An 18040-nucleotide genomic window follows, 5' to 3' on the forward strand; every position below is an offset into this window, starting at 1 on the left:
GCATATAATTTTAGGTGATTGTTCCAAGACATACCGGTGAGAGTCAGGTGTTGCAGCTACAGAAATATTGGCCTTGCTTCAGAGGATTAGGGGCAAATGGGTGTGGCACCTACTGAAGGAATAGTGATGAGTTTTGGTGTGGGCTGATTCTATGATATAAGGTGAAAAAAGGATTTATAGGCCTAGGAGACTTTTGAAAATCCCTAGTGGAAATTATACGGAGGAAAAAAACCACTTTATCTAATACATCTCCTTGGAAAATAAATTTAAAAATACAAATTAACCAGAAGAAAAGAAAAAAGCCAAAACATCTGTATTTTCATCACAGAAAAATGAGGATTCTGTATATCTACTGACTGATTTGTGTATAGAAATATACACAATATTCACTAGGATAATAATAATGATGTGATAGCCACTCCACATGTAATAAGTCATTTATGTAATCCTGCATGCAACACTGTGATCCCATTTCATATATGAGGGAACTGAGGCCCTGAGAGGTATACTAACCTGCCCCATAATACCCTGTTAGTTAACTGCAAAGCTGTGATTTGAACCCAGGGAACCTGGCTCCAGAGTTCATGTATATGGCTTAGTAACTCGTATTATTCATTTCAAATATATTGACGAAATATCCTTCCATGTCACTAACTGTATCTTTATGGTATCATGTTAAGTGTTTTTGGTGGGGGGGGACGCCTGGGTGACTCCTTCAGTTGGGCGTCCAACTTCATCTCAGGTCATGATCTCGCGGTTCGTGTGTTTGAGCCCCGAATTGGGCTCTGTGCTGACAGCTCAGAGCCTGGAGCCTGTTTCAGATTCTGTGTCTCCCTCTCTCTCTGCCCCTCCCCTGCTCACACTTGGTCTCTGTCTCTCTCAAACATAAATAAACGTTAAAAACATTTTTAAGTGTTTTTTTCAGTATCCATTTGTTATATGCCATATTTTATCATAATTTATGTGTATTTTAATTTAAATACCAAAGTTCAATGTTGTTGGGCATTTACTTTTTTCATCTTTGCAATATTAAATAACTCTGTGATGAATATTCACGAAGAAATCTTTGTTCACCTACTTACTTAGAATACGATGAAATTGAGTTAAATCATATTTTTTAAAAAGTTGGTGTTTGTCAGTGACCCATCTTTCTTCTTAGATTAAAAGAGTCTCAATCTTGTTTTCCAGGAGTGTGGACCAGCGTCATGTTGGGGAATGTTTCCCTCCCACGGTGTCTCCCTTCTTCTTGCTGCTCAGTTTGTTGCTGGGGACCTGTGCGATGCTGGTGAAGGAGACCGGCATCACAGTGTTTGGAGTGTGCCTGGTTTATGATCTCTTTTCCCTATCCCACAAGCAAGAGAAATCGTAAGTCATTTTTAAGTTTTGCCATCAAGCAGAGCATGCACAGAGAATTACTTAGATCAGTAGCTTTCAAACTTTCATTCAAAAATAAATAAATAAAAGTACACTCTTGTGTTAAATGTAACCTCTTGGCCCATAAATTAGTAAGTCTTGTTTTGTTAAAATAAATGCATCAGATATGTTCAAACTCTTCACACTTTATAAAAGTCAGTGAGGACCGTAAAGATTTTGGGAGCCCCACATTTGGAATTGGCAAGTATCCATGCTGACTACAGGTTTCTATTGATAGATTGTTTCGGTTGCATACTATGGAGACTTCTTGATTCACAAAGAGAAGTGGTTGCAAATGGTGACAGGTTTTTTTTTCATAGCTTGCTTGAATCCCTGCATTCAAATGAGTGTTGTCTATCAAAAAGCACTGCTAAGTTGGAACCTGCTTACTTGTTCTAAGGATGATGCTGTTACCTAAGAGTTTTGGAAGTCTCGTTTTGGAATTCTGCAAAAGGCCAGTCTAAACCATACAGGAATACTCACATGTTATATTCAAATTAAAGGTCAAGTTTAATTAGTAGCCCATTTTCACTTAAAGAATTTAAGCACATTAAAAAAAAAAAAGAATTTAAGCACATTCATTATATCCTGTAGATTATAGATGGTAAGAATGCTGTGGCACATTAAAAGTTGAAGCACATACTATATTTTTCTTCTCTATCAAATCCATAATTACTTACAGTTTGACATGCAGACCCCATTTTTCAGTAATTATAAGGCCCTTACTTTTGAACTCTTAAAAACGTGGTTGATTTATTCTTCTGCTTTATCTGATGACGAATTTTAGCTTAAAAAAAATTTGCCTTTTTATCCCATTCCCTACCTCTTTATACTCCTTGACATAAAGATAAGAGCAGTGTTATTGAGTGGCAACAAGCTGAGATGAGTCATTAAATTCTGATCACCTTCCTGCCTGGGCGTGCTTGGAGATAATTTAAATAGACTTTAGTGCTCTATTGGCTCTCTGTAAATCTCAGAGGCGTGTAAAAGGAAGGAGCTCAGTTATCATTTTGACCTAAGCTCCTGCCAAGAAAGCTGTGAGCCAGAGGACCTCCCCTTGGCTTATATGAGAATGCCTTTCCTCTGCAACCTCTCAACCAATGGGAGTAATGGCAGTGCCTGCCTTACTTTTTACAACCTATCAGGTCATCTTGCTTCCCACTTCCTTCTTGCATCATTTTTGTCTCCGCCTCCTAACCCCTTTCTTCTTTGCTCACTGATAGCAGAAAGCTGGCTGCAGACCCTCTCCTGTGGTCCAGTCCAGAGCAATTTTAACTTCATCATTGAAGTCGTGTCTCCTCTGGGCTCGGGACTTTCCAGGCCACCGTTGCCTGTATACAACATTCTTTTTCATCTGGTCACTGTTGAGCCAGGCTTTTTTCAAAAGGGATAATTGTCTCTTTTATTTCTTTAATAATTGTTTCTGGCCTTCATTATGCTAAACTGTTAGAAGTTCTATGGGAGAAATCATATTGCTAATATATAGCTCAGAAGGTGAAAAGCTTCTAGCCTCTGCTTTGTTTTTTAGAAACTTTTGGCTCTCATAACCAGCAGCTCTGCATAAGTGGAGACATTCATTCTTTCCTTCATCTTTTCTCTATCTATTCAATACATACTCATTTTGTGCCTGACCAAGAAGGAGACAGAAGATTTCTTCCCCCTAAGGGCATATGCAATATCAGGGAAGACAGACATTGTATAAGTAATTCCATGAGTAACTGATTACAGTTGTGAAAAGTGGTAGGAAGGAATGGAGAGCATGTACCAGGGAGACCTGGCCAAAACTGGTTAATATCTCTTGAGTTCTGTTCATGTGTCAGGCACTGTGCCACACCATTTACAGGCTTGAAGTCACTTAATGCCCACAATCACTGTTGGCCTCATTTTACAGAGGAGAAAACAGAATCACAGAAGGATTAGAGAATAACATTCCCTGACTCCTGTCCCTAACCTCTTTCTCTAAAAGTAACCATAATCCTGAACTTGTCACTTTTCATTTCTATGATTATCTTTATGCCCTTACTTAGTATGTATATACCAGTGAATACCAAAGAGTATCTTTTAATATATTTTTAAACTTTATATAAATAGTATCACTTGCTTTTCTCTTTGTTTAACCTTGAGATTCTTGAGATACATCATTGTCCATATGTGTAGCTATAGTACATTCATTTTAACTGTTGTACAGTATTTAATTATCACAATTTATTTAACTCTTTCTGGATTTGGAATTTAGGTAATTTTCACAGCTTGTACTATTTTAAACTATGCTGCAATGGATTTTTTTTTGTGCAAATACATGTGAGTTTCTCTCGGGCATAACCATAGGAGTGGACTTACTGGGACCACGGGTAGATGCATGTTCACTGTGTCCCGTGCTCAGACATTGCTCCTGAAATGATTGTAGCAGTGTCTAAGAATCCCCTTTGCTTTTTTCCAAATGCTGGACATCATTCAGTGGTATCAGACATTTTAGTTTCTGTTCGTTCAGTGATTATGAACTCTGTCTCAGAGGATTCATGAAAGAAAATGTAATCAAGGTACATTGGATGGATCAACTATGAGCAGTATTTTACAAGATCAAAATTATGTAAATCCCGAATATCACTTCAACCAAGTATTTTGAAAGAAATCTATATTTGGAGGATGAAGCGTGAAGAAGAGGGTGTGTGTGTGTGTGTGTTGGTGACCATGTAAGAGGGACTGAGTCCTAGTCTTCTGTAGTAGTAAGTCAGTATAAGTTCTAAAATAAAAAGAAATATGTTCTCTTGTTATTTTTAAAGCATTGCGATACGTACCAGAAACAAAAGAGGTGAAAGACTTGAGCATGGCTGCTTCCAGGGAACAAGACCGTGGAGTGGGCAAGGGGACTGCTGTTTCTCGTTGCAAACCTTGTCATTCTGTCTGACTTTGTTTCTGCTCCGTTCCACATATACAATTAGGAGCAATGGGGTCATCCATCAGCGCAGCCCGCAGCAGCCTGCGAGTCCCCCGCCCCCGTCACTGCCCCCGCAGCCTCACCGGGAGAACGGGAAGCAGCATCGATTTCCTCACCGAGGAGCTTGGGGTGGCTGCCACTCACCATCGCCACCAGAACCCAAGAGCAGTGGATTCCCAGTGTCTCCTGGAGCTATGTGGTCCATGATGAGGTACTGAGCTGGGCTCCCCACGCCCATGTTCGCCATCCAGCACTGCCTGGTGCAGCATGGCTTGGCGGGAGAAATCAAACGTTGAATGTTTTTTTTCCTGACTTCCCTTCTCTCTCTCCTTGTTTCCCTAGCTCCATTCTTCTTTCCCTCCCTCCATCCCTCCTTCTTTCCCTTCTTCCCTTTTCTTTATATTAGATTTAGATAAGAAAGGAGTAGTTAAGAAGAAGCAAGTAGAAACCCTGCTGTCTGCTTTGATTTGGAAGCACGGGGTGAGATGTGGATCTGTGAGGCCTCAGTTAAGAAGAACAAACACTTTACCGTGTCCTCGGTGGAGGAGCCTTGCAGTGGAGAGCAGGCACCCTCAGTTTCCCCGGGGGAGGAGAGCACTCTGCCTCCATGCTCCCTCCACCTGCTTGTTGTATGTGATAGGAATTTATTACAGCACAGGTATGGGAGGAAGCCCAGGGGACTATGCTTCTCAGGAATGTTTTTGAGGATGCAGGAAATCTTTTCTAAGTCACGGAATTTTCTTTCCCTTTAAGAATATTTTGACCTAGCCATGAAAATTAACATAGATTTACCAGAATGGGTACTCACTAAATTAGGTTGCCTCTAAAATAGCTCAAGCCATGGGCAAGTTAGAATTTAATAAAGATGGAAATTAGATTCATTCTATTAGCACGTTACCATTTCAGATTGCTGTTCTTATTCCTCTGTGCGGTCTCAGAAAACTCTTGTTTCAGGGTCTTAGCTTCCAATTATTTCTGCCTTTGCCTGTTTTTTTTTTGTTTTTGCTTTTGTTTTTGTTTTTTTTGTTTTTTGTTTTGGATCTTGCTTCATTCATCAACAAATATCTGTTGAGCATCTCTCATGTGCCAGGCACTGTTTCGGGCACCAGAGATGTCTTGGTGAATAAGGAGGACAAGGTTTTTGCTCCTGTGTAGCTGATTTTCCAGTAGAGGAAGACAGATACTAGATAACCACCAAGGAATGGACAGAGTGATAGAGAGTGATGGAGAAGGGTGGGCTGGCCTGGCCTGGCCAAAGTTGTGTCGGTTGGTCCGGGAAGGCCTCCTGAATCCTTGTGAATGATAGGAGGAGCTAGTCCTGCAAAGACCTGCCAAGATCTGGACAGAGGGCTCCAGCCTTGGAATGAGCAAGTGGGAATTGAAAGGGGGCAAGGTCAGGAAGGGGGGGAGGTCAGGAAGGGGGCAGGCCCAGATCATGAAGGGCCCTGTTGTCCACGAAATCAAGTTTGGGTTTTATTCTGGGTGGAATAAAGGTTTTTTGTTTGTTTAAGTGTGGAGAGAAATGATTACATTTCTTTTTTAAAAAAAATATTCCCTGACTTCGTCGTAGTGCATGATGTGAGGGGGCAAGAGTAAAGCAGGGAGGAGGGTTTGGAGGCTTTTATACAGATTAAGTGAAAAAGAAAGGTCCTGCCCAAGGGTGACAGGCTGGGATGACGTACTGTGTTGGATTTGGGACATCTCTTGGATATAGATCCCAGGACTTGCTAATGCTTGGGATGAAGAGGGGTAAGGGAAAGGCAGGAAATGTGGATTTTAGGGTTTCTGGCTCAAACAGTTGAGTGGATGGTGGTGCCAGTTACTGAGAGAGGAAGGCTAGGGGAGAAATAGGTTTCCTAGGAGTTGGAGGGAGGATGAAATCACAGAAATGTGTGAAATTCCTAAAGATGAAAGAAGGCAGAAAAATAGTCAAAACACTGAGGAAATCTTGACTTTTTAATAGAGGACCATGGAGGAAAAGAAGATAACATTTGGGGAAATTGTACATTTTCTAAGGAAAGGCCAAGGAGGAGAAAAAAGGAGGACTTAATAGAACATTGGAGACTTTCAAGGTGGGTTTGACAACGTGACTCTCGTGAAGGAGGGACCATGTTGGGCTTTGCTCACATTTGTGTCCCCAGTTACTTTCATAGTGTCTGGCTAATGGTAGTTACTCAGATGTTTGTGAGATGAATAAATAAATGAGTTGATGGTAAGAAAGTGTTGGAATGAATCACAGAAAGAACATTTCCAGTGAATTTGGCAGTGAAGGAATGGTGGAAAAGGATGTTATCTGGAGGCTGTTAGGTGTTCGTTTTCATTCTTATTTTAAATTCACTGGACATGTGTGTGTATGTAGATAAGTTGCAGAGTGGAGAGATGAAAGACAGCAGCAGAGAGGGATGTGATGAAATATAAATACCAGGGGGATGCTGGTGAATGTTTAATACCTGGCTCTCCCAAAACAGGAAATCCTGACTTGTAGTGTTTGCCTGTTTCCACGTAAATACCTCTACCATGGCTCATTTCAGGCTACAAATGTGATGTCACTGACTGTGGAGTTGGGGGAAATGTACCAGAACCCACCATTATGTAGTATTTCCACTCTCTAGCAGACAACAGGCATAACCTCAAGAGCATAGATAATAGTAAAATGAGGTAAACTAGGAAGCGATGAGTTTTGAGTGTTTACCACCTTTGCCTTTAATACAACTGTAAAACTTTTAAGTTTAATTTAATTTTCAGTAGTGGTCATATTTAATAACTGGCCTGCAGAATTCCTAAAAATTTACTAGACATCTTCCATAAGCCAGTGTGAGTTAGCTCTAGCACACCAGTGAAGAAAGTCCTTTGGGAAAAGGAAGAAAATTTGCTTTCTGTTATCCATCTACTCTGTACCAGGAAGTGGGCGAGCACTTCCCCCGTGTTACCCGTGTGACCATCACAATATCCATTTAGGGTGGCTATGACAGTTCCTGCTGCCAGGAGGAAATCAGAGATCTTAGAGGTTAAAAAACCTTGTCCACATTTACATAGTAAGTGTAAGGTCGGGATTGGAACTCAAGTTATTTGACCCCTAAACCTGTGCTTTGCTCGTTGGCCATGCTCTCAAGTCCAGAGTCCCTGGCGAGGATTCAGTTTTGGGGAGGAGATGCCTGTATCATTTTATGTGGAGCTTGCCTCTCTGTTGAACTCTCAGGAGGTAGAAAAATTCTTGCGATTATCCTTGGTCCACAGATGAGGAACCTTTTAACTTGCTTTCATGTAGGGTTTGGTGCTAATGCATTGAATCAGATGACCTGCTTTTGTAGGTTACATTTTATTTTGTTTTGTTTTGTTTTGTTTTTAATCTGAGCACCAGGGAATTTATTTTAGAAACAACGGTGTCTGAAGAGCAGTATACAGTACAGCCGGAACTGGGTCAGAGGCTTGCTGAGTTACCATGTTTGTGGGCAAGAAGGATCATTTTCCCTCCCTTGAAAAGTGTCATGTATTTTCCCTGTTTGTAAAGGAAAAGGATTATATTTTTGAGTATGCGTTTGATTAGTATTAAAATTGTTTTTGAAATCTATACTTGAACTTCTGTCAGAAGGTAGTCAGGTAAAGCAAATAAAAGTTCAAAAAGGCAGCTCTGTCCTAGTTCTAAAGATCTCTACAGAGAGCTTGTAAATCATGGCTCCTTTGTTTACTTCATCCTGGACAAGTTATTATCTCCGTGAGCCTCAGTTTCCTCATCTCCAAACGGTGAAAGCAGCAGTAATAACACTTTACTCTCTTTTTTTTTCAATATATGAAGTTTATTGTCAAATTGGTTTCCATACAACACCCAGTGCTCATCCCGACAGGTGCCCTCCTCAATACCCATCACTCACCCTCCCACCCCCCATCAACCCTCAGTTTGTTTCAAGAGTCTCCTATGCCTGGCTCTCTCCCTCTCCAACCTCTTTTTTTTTCCCTTCCCCTCCCCCATGGACTTCTGCCAAGTTTCTCAGGATCCACATAAGAGTGAAACCATATGGTATCTGTCTTTCTCTGTATGGCTTATTTCACTTAGCATCACACTCTCCAGTTCCATCCACATTGCTACAAAGGGCCATATTTCATTCTTTCTCATTGCCACGTAGTACTCCATTGAATAACACTTTACTCTCAAATTGGTTGTCAGGACTAAGAGCAATCATACAGGTAATAAGCATGTAAATAGGTGCCTGGCACACGGGTGGCCGTTCGGCCCATGGCAGCCAGCTTCATCATTATTAGTAGTTAATATTATAAATATTTTCATTTTTGTGTGGGTTTCTAAACATCAGCATGCATCGTGAAAATGGTGAACCTGTAGTATGCAGGCAGGGGATGAGGAGTTTGTGTGTTTGTGTGGGACTTTTTTTTTTTTTTTAATTGGACCTCGAGCTTATTTGCTAGTGTACATTTGTACTGCATGTATAACATTAGGCTGGCAAAAAATTGGGCTGACACTATCACTTAAAATATATTCGGAAGATGGCGCACCTGGGCGGCTCAGTGGGATAAGCAGCCGACTTTGGCTCAACTCATGATCTCATGGTTCATGAGTTCGAGCCCTGTGTTGGGCCCAGTGCTGACAGCTGGGAGCCTGGAAGCTGCTTTCGGATTCTGCGTCTCCCTTTCTCTCTGCCCCTACCCTGCTCGTGCTCTGTCTCTCTCTTTCTCTCTCTCGAAAATAAACAAACATTAAAAGAAAAAATGATTTCAGAAGTTGCTAATTGCAGGGAAAAATCCCAACCCAGGAAAAAAACCCTAAATTTATTTAGTTGCTGGTTTTTCTGTGTGATTTGGTGATTGATTTATGGGCAGAAAGTGAAATAAAAAGACCTCAGACTTAGGGTGCACACTCTGGAATCAGATAAAATTTCAGTTGATACTATGTTTTACTGAATTACTCCATGTGAAATGAGGAATGTTTTGTATTAAACATTCCTTTCCTCATCTTCTTCATTATGTTAAATTCATTCACACATGGACACACTTTCCGTTTCGCGTTGGAAAGGTCAGTGAATTCTACATGAAATCTTATCCTCATAACTCCTATTGACATCTATATATAACAATATATAGTTACTCTTCGTATATATACTTGATTGATTTAATATTTAAATGACAGCGATCACAATAGGTGTTGAAGACAGTTCTTAGCTCAATAGATTCTTGTTTGTTTCCTCTTTTTTCAGCTGGATCTGTCATGGGTCATTCATTCACTCAACAGTATTTGCTGAGGCACCATTTTTGGTGTTAGGAATTTGGCCACTGCCAAATAAACAAAGCCCTGCCGTCATGGAACGTGGTGGGATGGTGGCCATGGTGTTTTTACTTAAAATGAGCTCATTTTCTACCTTTGTGGGCAAGACAGTGGTTAGATATTTCAGTTCAGTGGGTCTTTAAAAAGTTTTTCTTGTAAATACTTTGCACATTGGCATGCAAATCAAGAAACTAAGACAAGTTTAGGACTATAGAACAGTTTAGCACCAAAGTGGATTTGTGAGGTAATTAAATTCAGGGGACTTAGGGAGGCATATAAATATTTTGACCTTCACTGATGGAATGGGTAACTGATCTTTTAAGTGTCATTTTAATGCTTTATTTCTGTAGACCTTGCATTGTATTCTTTTTCCCCAAAGTAAGAAATGCTGTGCAGGTTAAACTCCTGAGGTGGAATTTTGAACCTTTATCCACACATATGACCCAGTGAGTAGGGCAAGTGTGTTTCAGATAATCATTGATAGCCTCATATCAGCTTTGAGAGAAACTTAGCAGCAAAGTGAGATTTGCAAGTGACAAAAAAAATCTGTTGAAAGTCTGCATTACTGATGAGTAACTTAGTTCTCTTGTGTCCCCCAACCCTCAATTTTACATACTTTTTCTGTTGACTGATCTCAGATGAGCCTTTTTCTTTCTTTCTTTCTTTCTTTCTTTCTTTCTTTCTTTCTCTCTCTTTCTTTCTTTTTAAAATATAATTTATTGTCAAGTTGGCTCACATACAGTGTATACAGTGTGCTCTTGGTTTTGGGGGTAGATTCCCATGGTTCATTGCTTACATACAGCATACGAGTGCTCACCAACAAGTGCCCTCCTCAGTGCCCACCACCAATTTTCCCCTCCCCCCATCCACCCTCAGTTTGTTCTCTGTATTTAAGAGTCTCTTGTGGTTTGCCTCCCTCACTCTCTGTTTGTAACTATTTTTTCCCCTTCCCTTCCCCCATGGTCTTCTGTTAAGTTTCTCGAGTTCCACATATGTGCAAATGTATGATATCTGACTTTCTCTGACTTATTTCACTTAGCATAATATCCTCCAATTCCATCCACGTTGCTGCAAATGGCCAGATTTCATTCTTTCTCATTGCCAAGTAGTAGTCCATTGTATATATAAACTACATCTTCTTTATCCATTCATCAGTTGATAGACATTTAGGCTCTTTGCATAATTTGACTATTGTTGAAAGTGCTGCTATAAACATTGGGGTACACGTGCCCCTTTTGAATCACTATTCCTGTATCCTTTGGATAAATGTCTAGTAGTGCTATTGCTGGGTCGTAGGGTAGTTCTATTTTTAATTTTTTGAAAAAACTCCATGCTTTTTTCAAGAGTGGTTGCACCAAAATGAGCCATTTTCAATCTCATTCAGCTGCTGCTTTCAAAAATTTTATGACCAAGAGTGCCTGGCTGGCTCAGTCAGTGGAGCGTGTGATTCTTGATCTTGGTGTTGTAAGTTCAAGTCCCATGTTGGGTATAAAGATTACTTCAAAATAAAATGTTAAAAAAAAAAATGAAATGACCAAATGAAAGAGGTGTGGCATTAACTAATAGGTCTACACAGAAAATTATCCAACAATTACAGGTGAAGTTTGTAGGTTCATAATAGTAAATCTCCTCCCCTACTTTAAAAATCTCTTAATGCAAGTGTAAACTTCAATGATGAATCCAGGTTAAGAACACAGACCACCTCGTGGAGGTAGATATTAACTAAGATTTTATTACAAAGAGACTTTGCAAATTCTTCAGTTGGTGCTTATCATTTTTCCTCACTTTGCTTTGTTTAAAGATGAAATGGGCCACATTTTGCCAGGGAATTTTCTCTCTTCCTCAGTGGTATAAATTCTTTGGTCTTTAGTTGTAGTTCTTAGATGACTTTATCCAGATCATTATGATTTATTTGGGGGAGGTAGGCACATGATGGGTGTAGGACCAAGAAACCAATTAACTCTCAGGCTGCATTGTATGAAAACAATAACCAAATCAACTAGTATAATTATTGTTAAAATTATTTATTATTAAACAACTTTAGGGACGCCTGGGTGGCTCAGTCAGTTAAGTGTCTGACTTCAGGTCAGGTCATGATCTTATGGTTTGTGAGTTTGTGAGCCCATGTCGGGCTCTGTGCTGACAGCTCAGAGCCTGGAGCCTCTTTCAGATTCTGTTTCCCTCTCCCTGCCCCTCCCCCACTTGTTCTCTCTCTCTCTCTCTCTCTCTCTCTCTCTCTCTCTGTCAAATAAATAAAAATTAAAAAAAACCCAAACAAACATGGGGCACCTGAGTGGGTCAGTTGGTTAAACATCCGACTTTGGCTCAGGTTATGATCTTGCAGTTCATGGGTTCAAGTCCCGTGTTGGGCTCTGTGCTGACAGCTCAAAGCCTGGAGCCTACTTCACATTCTGTGTGTCCTTCTCTGCCCCTCCCCTGCTCTCTCTCTCTCTCAAAAATAAATAACCATTAAAAAAGTAAAACCAAATAAAAACAAAATACAAAAAAAAAATGACTTTATAGGTCCTTACTCCATGAGTCTATTATTTGAGCATAATATCAAAATGATATACTGTTCTGACTTTTGTCCCATACATCCTGAGCATATTCATAGTTTGTCAATTTCTCTTTAACATAGTGACCTGACCATAGCTTTTGCTAAGACCCTGTGGTACATTTTGGTGTCACTGAACTGCAGACATGCTTAGTGAGTGTAAAGGCACTAGAGAAGGAGGTGACTGATTGTGGTAGGTATTGGTCTTCCTGTGCAGAAAGAAATATTTTCCTGGGAAGGGTGAACAAATGGTGGAGTTTTGCTATAAGAATAATGGAAATGGTGGGAAATTTCTTTTAAAAAATTTTATTTATTTATTTATTTATTTATTTATTTATTTATTCATTCATTCATTCATTCATTTATTTAATATTAAATATAGTTTAGTGTCAAATTGGTTCCCATACAACACCCAGTGCTCATCCCAACAGGTGCCCTCCTCAATGCACATTGCCCACTTTCCCCTCTCCCCCACCCCCTATCAACCCTCAGTTTGTTCTCAGTATTTAAGAGTCTCTTATGGTTTGTCTCCCTCCCTCTCTGTAACTTTTTTTTCCCTTTCCCCTCCCCCATGGTCTTCTGATGAATGGATAAAGAAGATGTGGTTTATATATATACAATGGAATACTACTTGGCAATGAGAAAGAATGAAATCTGGACATTTGTAGCAACATGGATGGAACTGGAGGGTATTAGGCTAAGTGAAATAAGTCAGGCAGAGAAAGACAGATATCATATGTTTTCACTCATATGTGGATCCTGAGAAACTTAATAAAAATTTTTAAAAAGTAAAGAAGTTAGTTTTAAGGCAGTGTTATCAGGCTTCTTTTTTGTTTTTGTTTTTGTTTTATTTTTTTAATTTATATCCAAGTTAGTTAGCATATAGCACAACAGTGATTTCAGGAGTAGATTCCTTAATGCCCCTTACCCATTTAGCCCATCCCCCCTCCCACAACCTCTCCAGTAACTCTCTGTTTGTTCTCCATATTTAAGAGTCTCTTATGTTTTGTCCCCCTCCCTTTTTTTATATTATTTTTGTCTCCCTTTTCTTATGTTCATCTGTTCTGTGTCTTAAAGTCCTCATATGAGTGAAGTCATATGATATATGTCTTTCTCTGACTGACAAATTTTGCTTAGTATAATACCCTCTAGTTCCATCCACATTGTTGCAAATGGCAAGATTTCATTCCTTTTGTTTGCTGAGTAATACTCCATTATATATATACCACATCTTCTTTATCCATTCATCCATCGATGGACATTTGGGCTCTTTCCATACTTTGGCTATTGTTGATAGTGCTGTTATAAACATTAGGGTGAATGTGTCCCTTTGAAACAGCACACCTGTATCCCTTGGATAAATACCTAGTAGTGCAACTGTTGGGTTGTAGGGTAGTTAGATTTTTAATTTTTTGAGGAATCTCCATACTGTTTTCCAGAGTGGCTGCACCAGCTTGCATTCCCACCAACAATGCAAAAGAGAATCTCTTTCTCCACATCCTCGCCAACATCTGTCGTTGCCTGAGTTGTTCATGTTAGCCATTCTGACAGGTGTGAGGTGGTATCTCATTATGGTTTTGATTTGTATTTCCCTGATGATGAGTGATGTTGAGCATTTTTTCATGTGTCAGTTGGCCATCTGGATGTCTTCTTTGGAGAAGTGTCTATTAATGTCTTTTGCCCATTTCTTCACTGGATTATTTGTATTTAGAGTGTTGAGTTTGATAAGTTCTTTATAGATTTTGGATACTAACCCTTTATCTGATATGTCATTTGCAAATATCTTCTCCCATTCTGTTGGTTGCCTTTTAGTTTTGCTGATTGTTCCCTTCGCTGTGCAGAAGCTTTTTATTTTGATGAGGTACCAGTAGTTCATTTTTGCTTTTGTTTCCCTTGCCTCCGAAGACGTGTTGAGTAGGAAGTTGCTGTGGCCAAGGTCAAAGAGGTTTTTGCCTGCTTTCTCCTTGAGGATTTTGATGGCTTCCTGTCTTACATTTCAGTCTTTCGTCCATTTTGAGTTTATTTTTGTGTATGGTGTAAGAAAGTGGTCCAGGTTCATTTTTCTGCATGTCGCTGTCCAATTTTCCCAGCACCACTTGCTGAAGAGACTGTCTTTATTCCATTGGATATTCTTTCCTGCTTTGTCAAAGATTAGTTGGCCATACATTTGTGGGTCCCTTTCTGGGTTCTCTATTCTGTTAGTGTTATCAGGCTTCTTAGTTATGAACTGTGTTTATTGCAATAGTATCATTAATATGCCTTTAATGTTCATTAGTAGGGTTGATTTGCCAAGCTGGGCTTTCGAGTTCTTTCAAAGTAGCTTTTCCAAAATATGGAACTTACCAGAAAAGTATTCTCTTCTATGGCTAGAGAACTTTTTTTTCCTCTTACTATTTCTTAACCATTAGTTGGGAGTGATGTTATTCTTTTTGAACCAGATCTAGAGTATATGGTAAGGCAGGAATTATCTTGATGAGTTTGACTGAAAGCTTATTATAATCTGCTTTGGTTCTTGAACTGAGCTCAGCACTAAAATGGATCATTTCAATAAAGTGTTCCTTGGATTCATTCAGAACTTAGCACTAAAAGCTTCTTCCAAATAAATCACATGCTAAGGAGGCAAAATTCCTTTTAATTTATGGATAGCAGTTGGTAGAGTTCCTAACTGCTGACAGCCCCTGGTTCATTCTGTTTAATCTTGATTGGGTACTGATTCTTGGCAATCTTCGATCCCCTGTGAATTTCAGTCAGTAGATGATAAGTTCTTTCGTCTCTCAGTGTAGAGCAATCAAGCTTAGGCATCTGCTTTCCAACTGGATGCACAGGGACATATGTTGAAAGAGAAAACTATCAGAATGTAGGCATTTCTGGTTGGCATGCAATTTTGTCACTGCCACAATAGGCTCTTAGAAGAGGATCCCGGGTCTCATGCTTTTCCATTGCCTCACCAGTTTCTATATGGAGCACTCCACCTCTGTCCTGTGTGGTGGTTAAGAATCTGGGTGGCTTCAAGGCCACCAAACATCTCTCTCTTCTTTTTCAGAGCACAGTGAGGGCACTTAGGATGGTTAGGTAGTGTAGTGCTGATTTCTTTGCTCTTTTAGTTAATGCTACTGGCATCCAGCTTAAAAATTTTTTTTCTCTTTATCTTTTTAAATGTTAGCCTGCTGAGAGGTTGTAGAGTGATTGTGATGGCAGTATCAGTTCGTCTTAACATTGTAAATACTCAGGGTTTATATAAATAACTCTTTCACAAGGAATTATTCTATGCCAGGCAATACATTCATGATGGTTTCAGATAATTTGGTGGGATGTACAGTTTGTTGTTCTGAAAACTGTCTGCCACGGGTTTCGATCTGGTAATATGTTTTGCAGATTAAATGTAACAGAATCTTAAAAATATGCATGCTTGAAAAAAACAGTTTTTTAAAATCCAAGTGGGCTTTGGAGGGACCTCTTGTCCAGCAGAAGGAAAAAAGAATTGTGGAAATACAAATGAATGAAAATTTCCTTATTCAGAAGCCAGCATCGTGATCATGTTTGGACATTACAGGTACCACTGTCACTCGCATGGAGTGTGTACTTACCAACTGCCAGAGATCGTGTTACAGGTTCTATGAGCAGCTTATAATTTTAATTTTTATAAAAACCTATGAGAGAGACAGTGTACATTGCCGTAAAGACCAGGGGTTCATATCAGAGTGCCTGGGTTCTAATTCTGTTCCACTGCTTACCATGTATGTGATCTTTGGCAAATTTCTTCAACTCTCTGTGTCTCCATTTCCTTGTGGGTGGGTGGCAAGAATACTGGTACCGACCCCATGAGGTTATTGGGAGGAACAAATGGGTTAATGTATGAAAAGAGCTTAAAATAGCTTTTCACTAATGGTAGTGTGGAGATTTAGCTCCCCTGGCCCCTCATGCTTAATTTATACCAAAACCAATGTGGAAGAATTGTTGTTTAAAAATCTTCTTCTTGTCACACTCACCTTTTCTTTGCCACATTTATGAAAGAAAGTGATATGGTCTTGATCTTCCTTGTTTGTGATATTTAGTTATTTTCTCTTTTTATGAGTTTACAATATCGTAGAGGGAAATGATTATAAACGAGAAAGATTCTTGTAGCCATGATGGAAAGTTCATTGAGGTTTAGCAGGATTTTAGAATGTCTGTGCTACCACTTATTCTTAACTGATGAATGCCATCCTCATTACAAGTCGTCTCAAAAGATGTCTTTAGAGCTATTTTTAGTTTATGAGATGAATAGTCAGCTTTTTAAAATTTTATGTATTTAGAATTACTATAGAATAAAACATCACGTTAGTCAACAAGTCATTAGGTTGAAAATAAAATAATAAAGACTTCATTTACCTAATAACCATATAGGAAGATGTGTATCATGTTATAGATTTATGAATTTTTTAATGCCATTCATGTTATTCAAACCATGATCTTTTTATTACTTTATGTATAATGTAGAAAAAGCATATTGATTTTAAAGTCACCCTAAGCAGCAGTCTCCATGAAGAGCCTGGCATTAAAGATTTGCTAGTAACGATTTAACCTCTAAAAGTATTGGTAAAGTGTTTAAAGGGAACATAAGTATAGATTTTTAGGGAATGAAGGCAATTAATATATCATAATTTAGAAAAAAAGAAATAAAACAAGTAAACCCAAACCCCCAGTCAAGGTTGGACGGAGGGAAAGAAGAATGTTTATGTCTCATGTTAAGAGCTAAACATGCCCTCAGTCCCTAATGAATAACCAATACAGTTCAACTTTTGAGTGGTAGAGCTTTTAGTTCCTGACACTTAAGTCTTTATCATAGATTTTTTTTCATACTTTGCATTTGGCTCTTGTAAGTGATTTTTCTTTGGGAGCTTGAAGGAATGTGACTTCGTGAAAGGAATTATGATATGTAATACAATTATGATGAAAGGAAAGTTCTGATTTTAAAAAGTTGTCTATTTAATTATAAAACTGTAGCTTGGGTTTCCGTGCAAAGTCACTGAAAGACGGTGCATTTATCCTCAATGCATTGTGTTTCTCTCTTCTTTACAGTGTGTCACGTGCAGCCTCAAAGGGTAGGTAAACCTTTTACATAAATCAAGATTGGGTGCCAGTCTCCAGATATTTTTAAGCAGGAAATACAGGTGTGATAATAGTTGATGGCTAAGAGGACATGATGTCTTGAACACTGCAACTCTCATCATTGCCCCTCATTGCTATTTGTGAAAAATCTGAACAATGTAGGTGTAGGGGTGCTGATAATTATTATTATTATTTTTTTTTTTGAAAGGGAAGAGTTTTTTCCAGGTTGGGCTGTGGGTGTAAAGAAATGAGGCAGCACTGGGTAGCGTAAGGAGCCATGGCCTGGTCGGTGGGAAAACTGGGTTTCACTCTGATTCTGATTTGCTATGGTCCTTGGGCCAGTTACATCACTTCTGTGTGGATTTTTGTTTTTCGTATCTGTGACATGACACAGGGAGACAGGATGGAGTGGTTTCATGGCATTTGCTACTCTCTCTAAGGTCTGTTTTAGCCAAACTCTTCCCTCTTTGAATTAGTGTCTTCCATGGGCATGTGTGTGGTTGGGAGCTGTGGAGGGGTGGGGGAGCGGTGGGAGGTTGACCCTAAAAGGAGACCACACTGAGAGATGACCATAATGAGAGGCTCTCATAAATAACTAAATGGACAGTGGAGGAAATTCTGCTAATGTGCATTTTGTTGTTCTCTCTTTTCCTTTTCTGTCTTGAATTCTTGACTACCCAGAGTCTTTAGAACTTAAGTCAAATGTCTTGATGAAAAATGTCCATATTAAAAAAGATTAGAGGAACCTGGGTGGCTCAGTTAAGTGTCC

At 39.3% G+C, this 18040-nt stretch overlaps 1 protein-coding gene across 3 annotated transcripts in view; it reads left to right on the plus strand.

Moving 5' to 3' along the window:
- The window catches only part of TMTC1 (transmembrane O-mannosyltransferase targeting cadherins 1), a 272140-nt gene that overhangs the window by 31739 nt on the left and 222361 nt on the right, over positions 1-18040 (plus strand). For 2 of the 3 annotated variants that reach the window (XM_019452365.2, XM_053894591.1), the window contains exons 4-5: positions 1189-1365; positions 4356-4562. In XM_019452365.2, coding sequence (XP_019307910.2) covers positions 1189-1365; positions 4356-4562 — 384 coding nt within the window. The remainder of the gene's footprint in view (positions 1-1188; positions 1366-4355; positions 4563-18040) is intronic. The other variant, XM_053894592.1, reaches the window with a different exon arrangement.

The sequence above is a fragment of the Panthera pardus genome, unplaced genomic scaffold (assembly GCF_024362965.1).
Source record: "Panthera pardus isolate Hobbes unplaced genomic scaffold, ASM2436296v1 HiC_scaffold_6, whole genome shotgun sequence".
Lineage (NCBI taxonomy): Eukaryota > Metazoa > Chordata > Mammalia > Carnivora > Felidae > Panthera > Panthera pardus.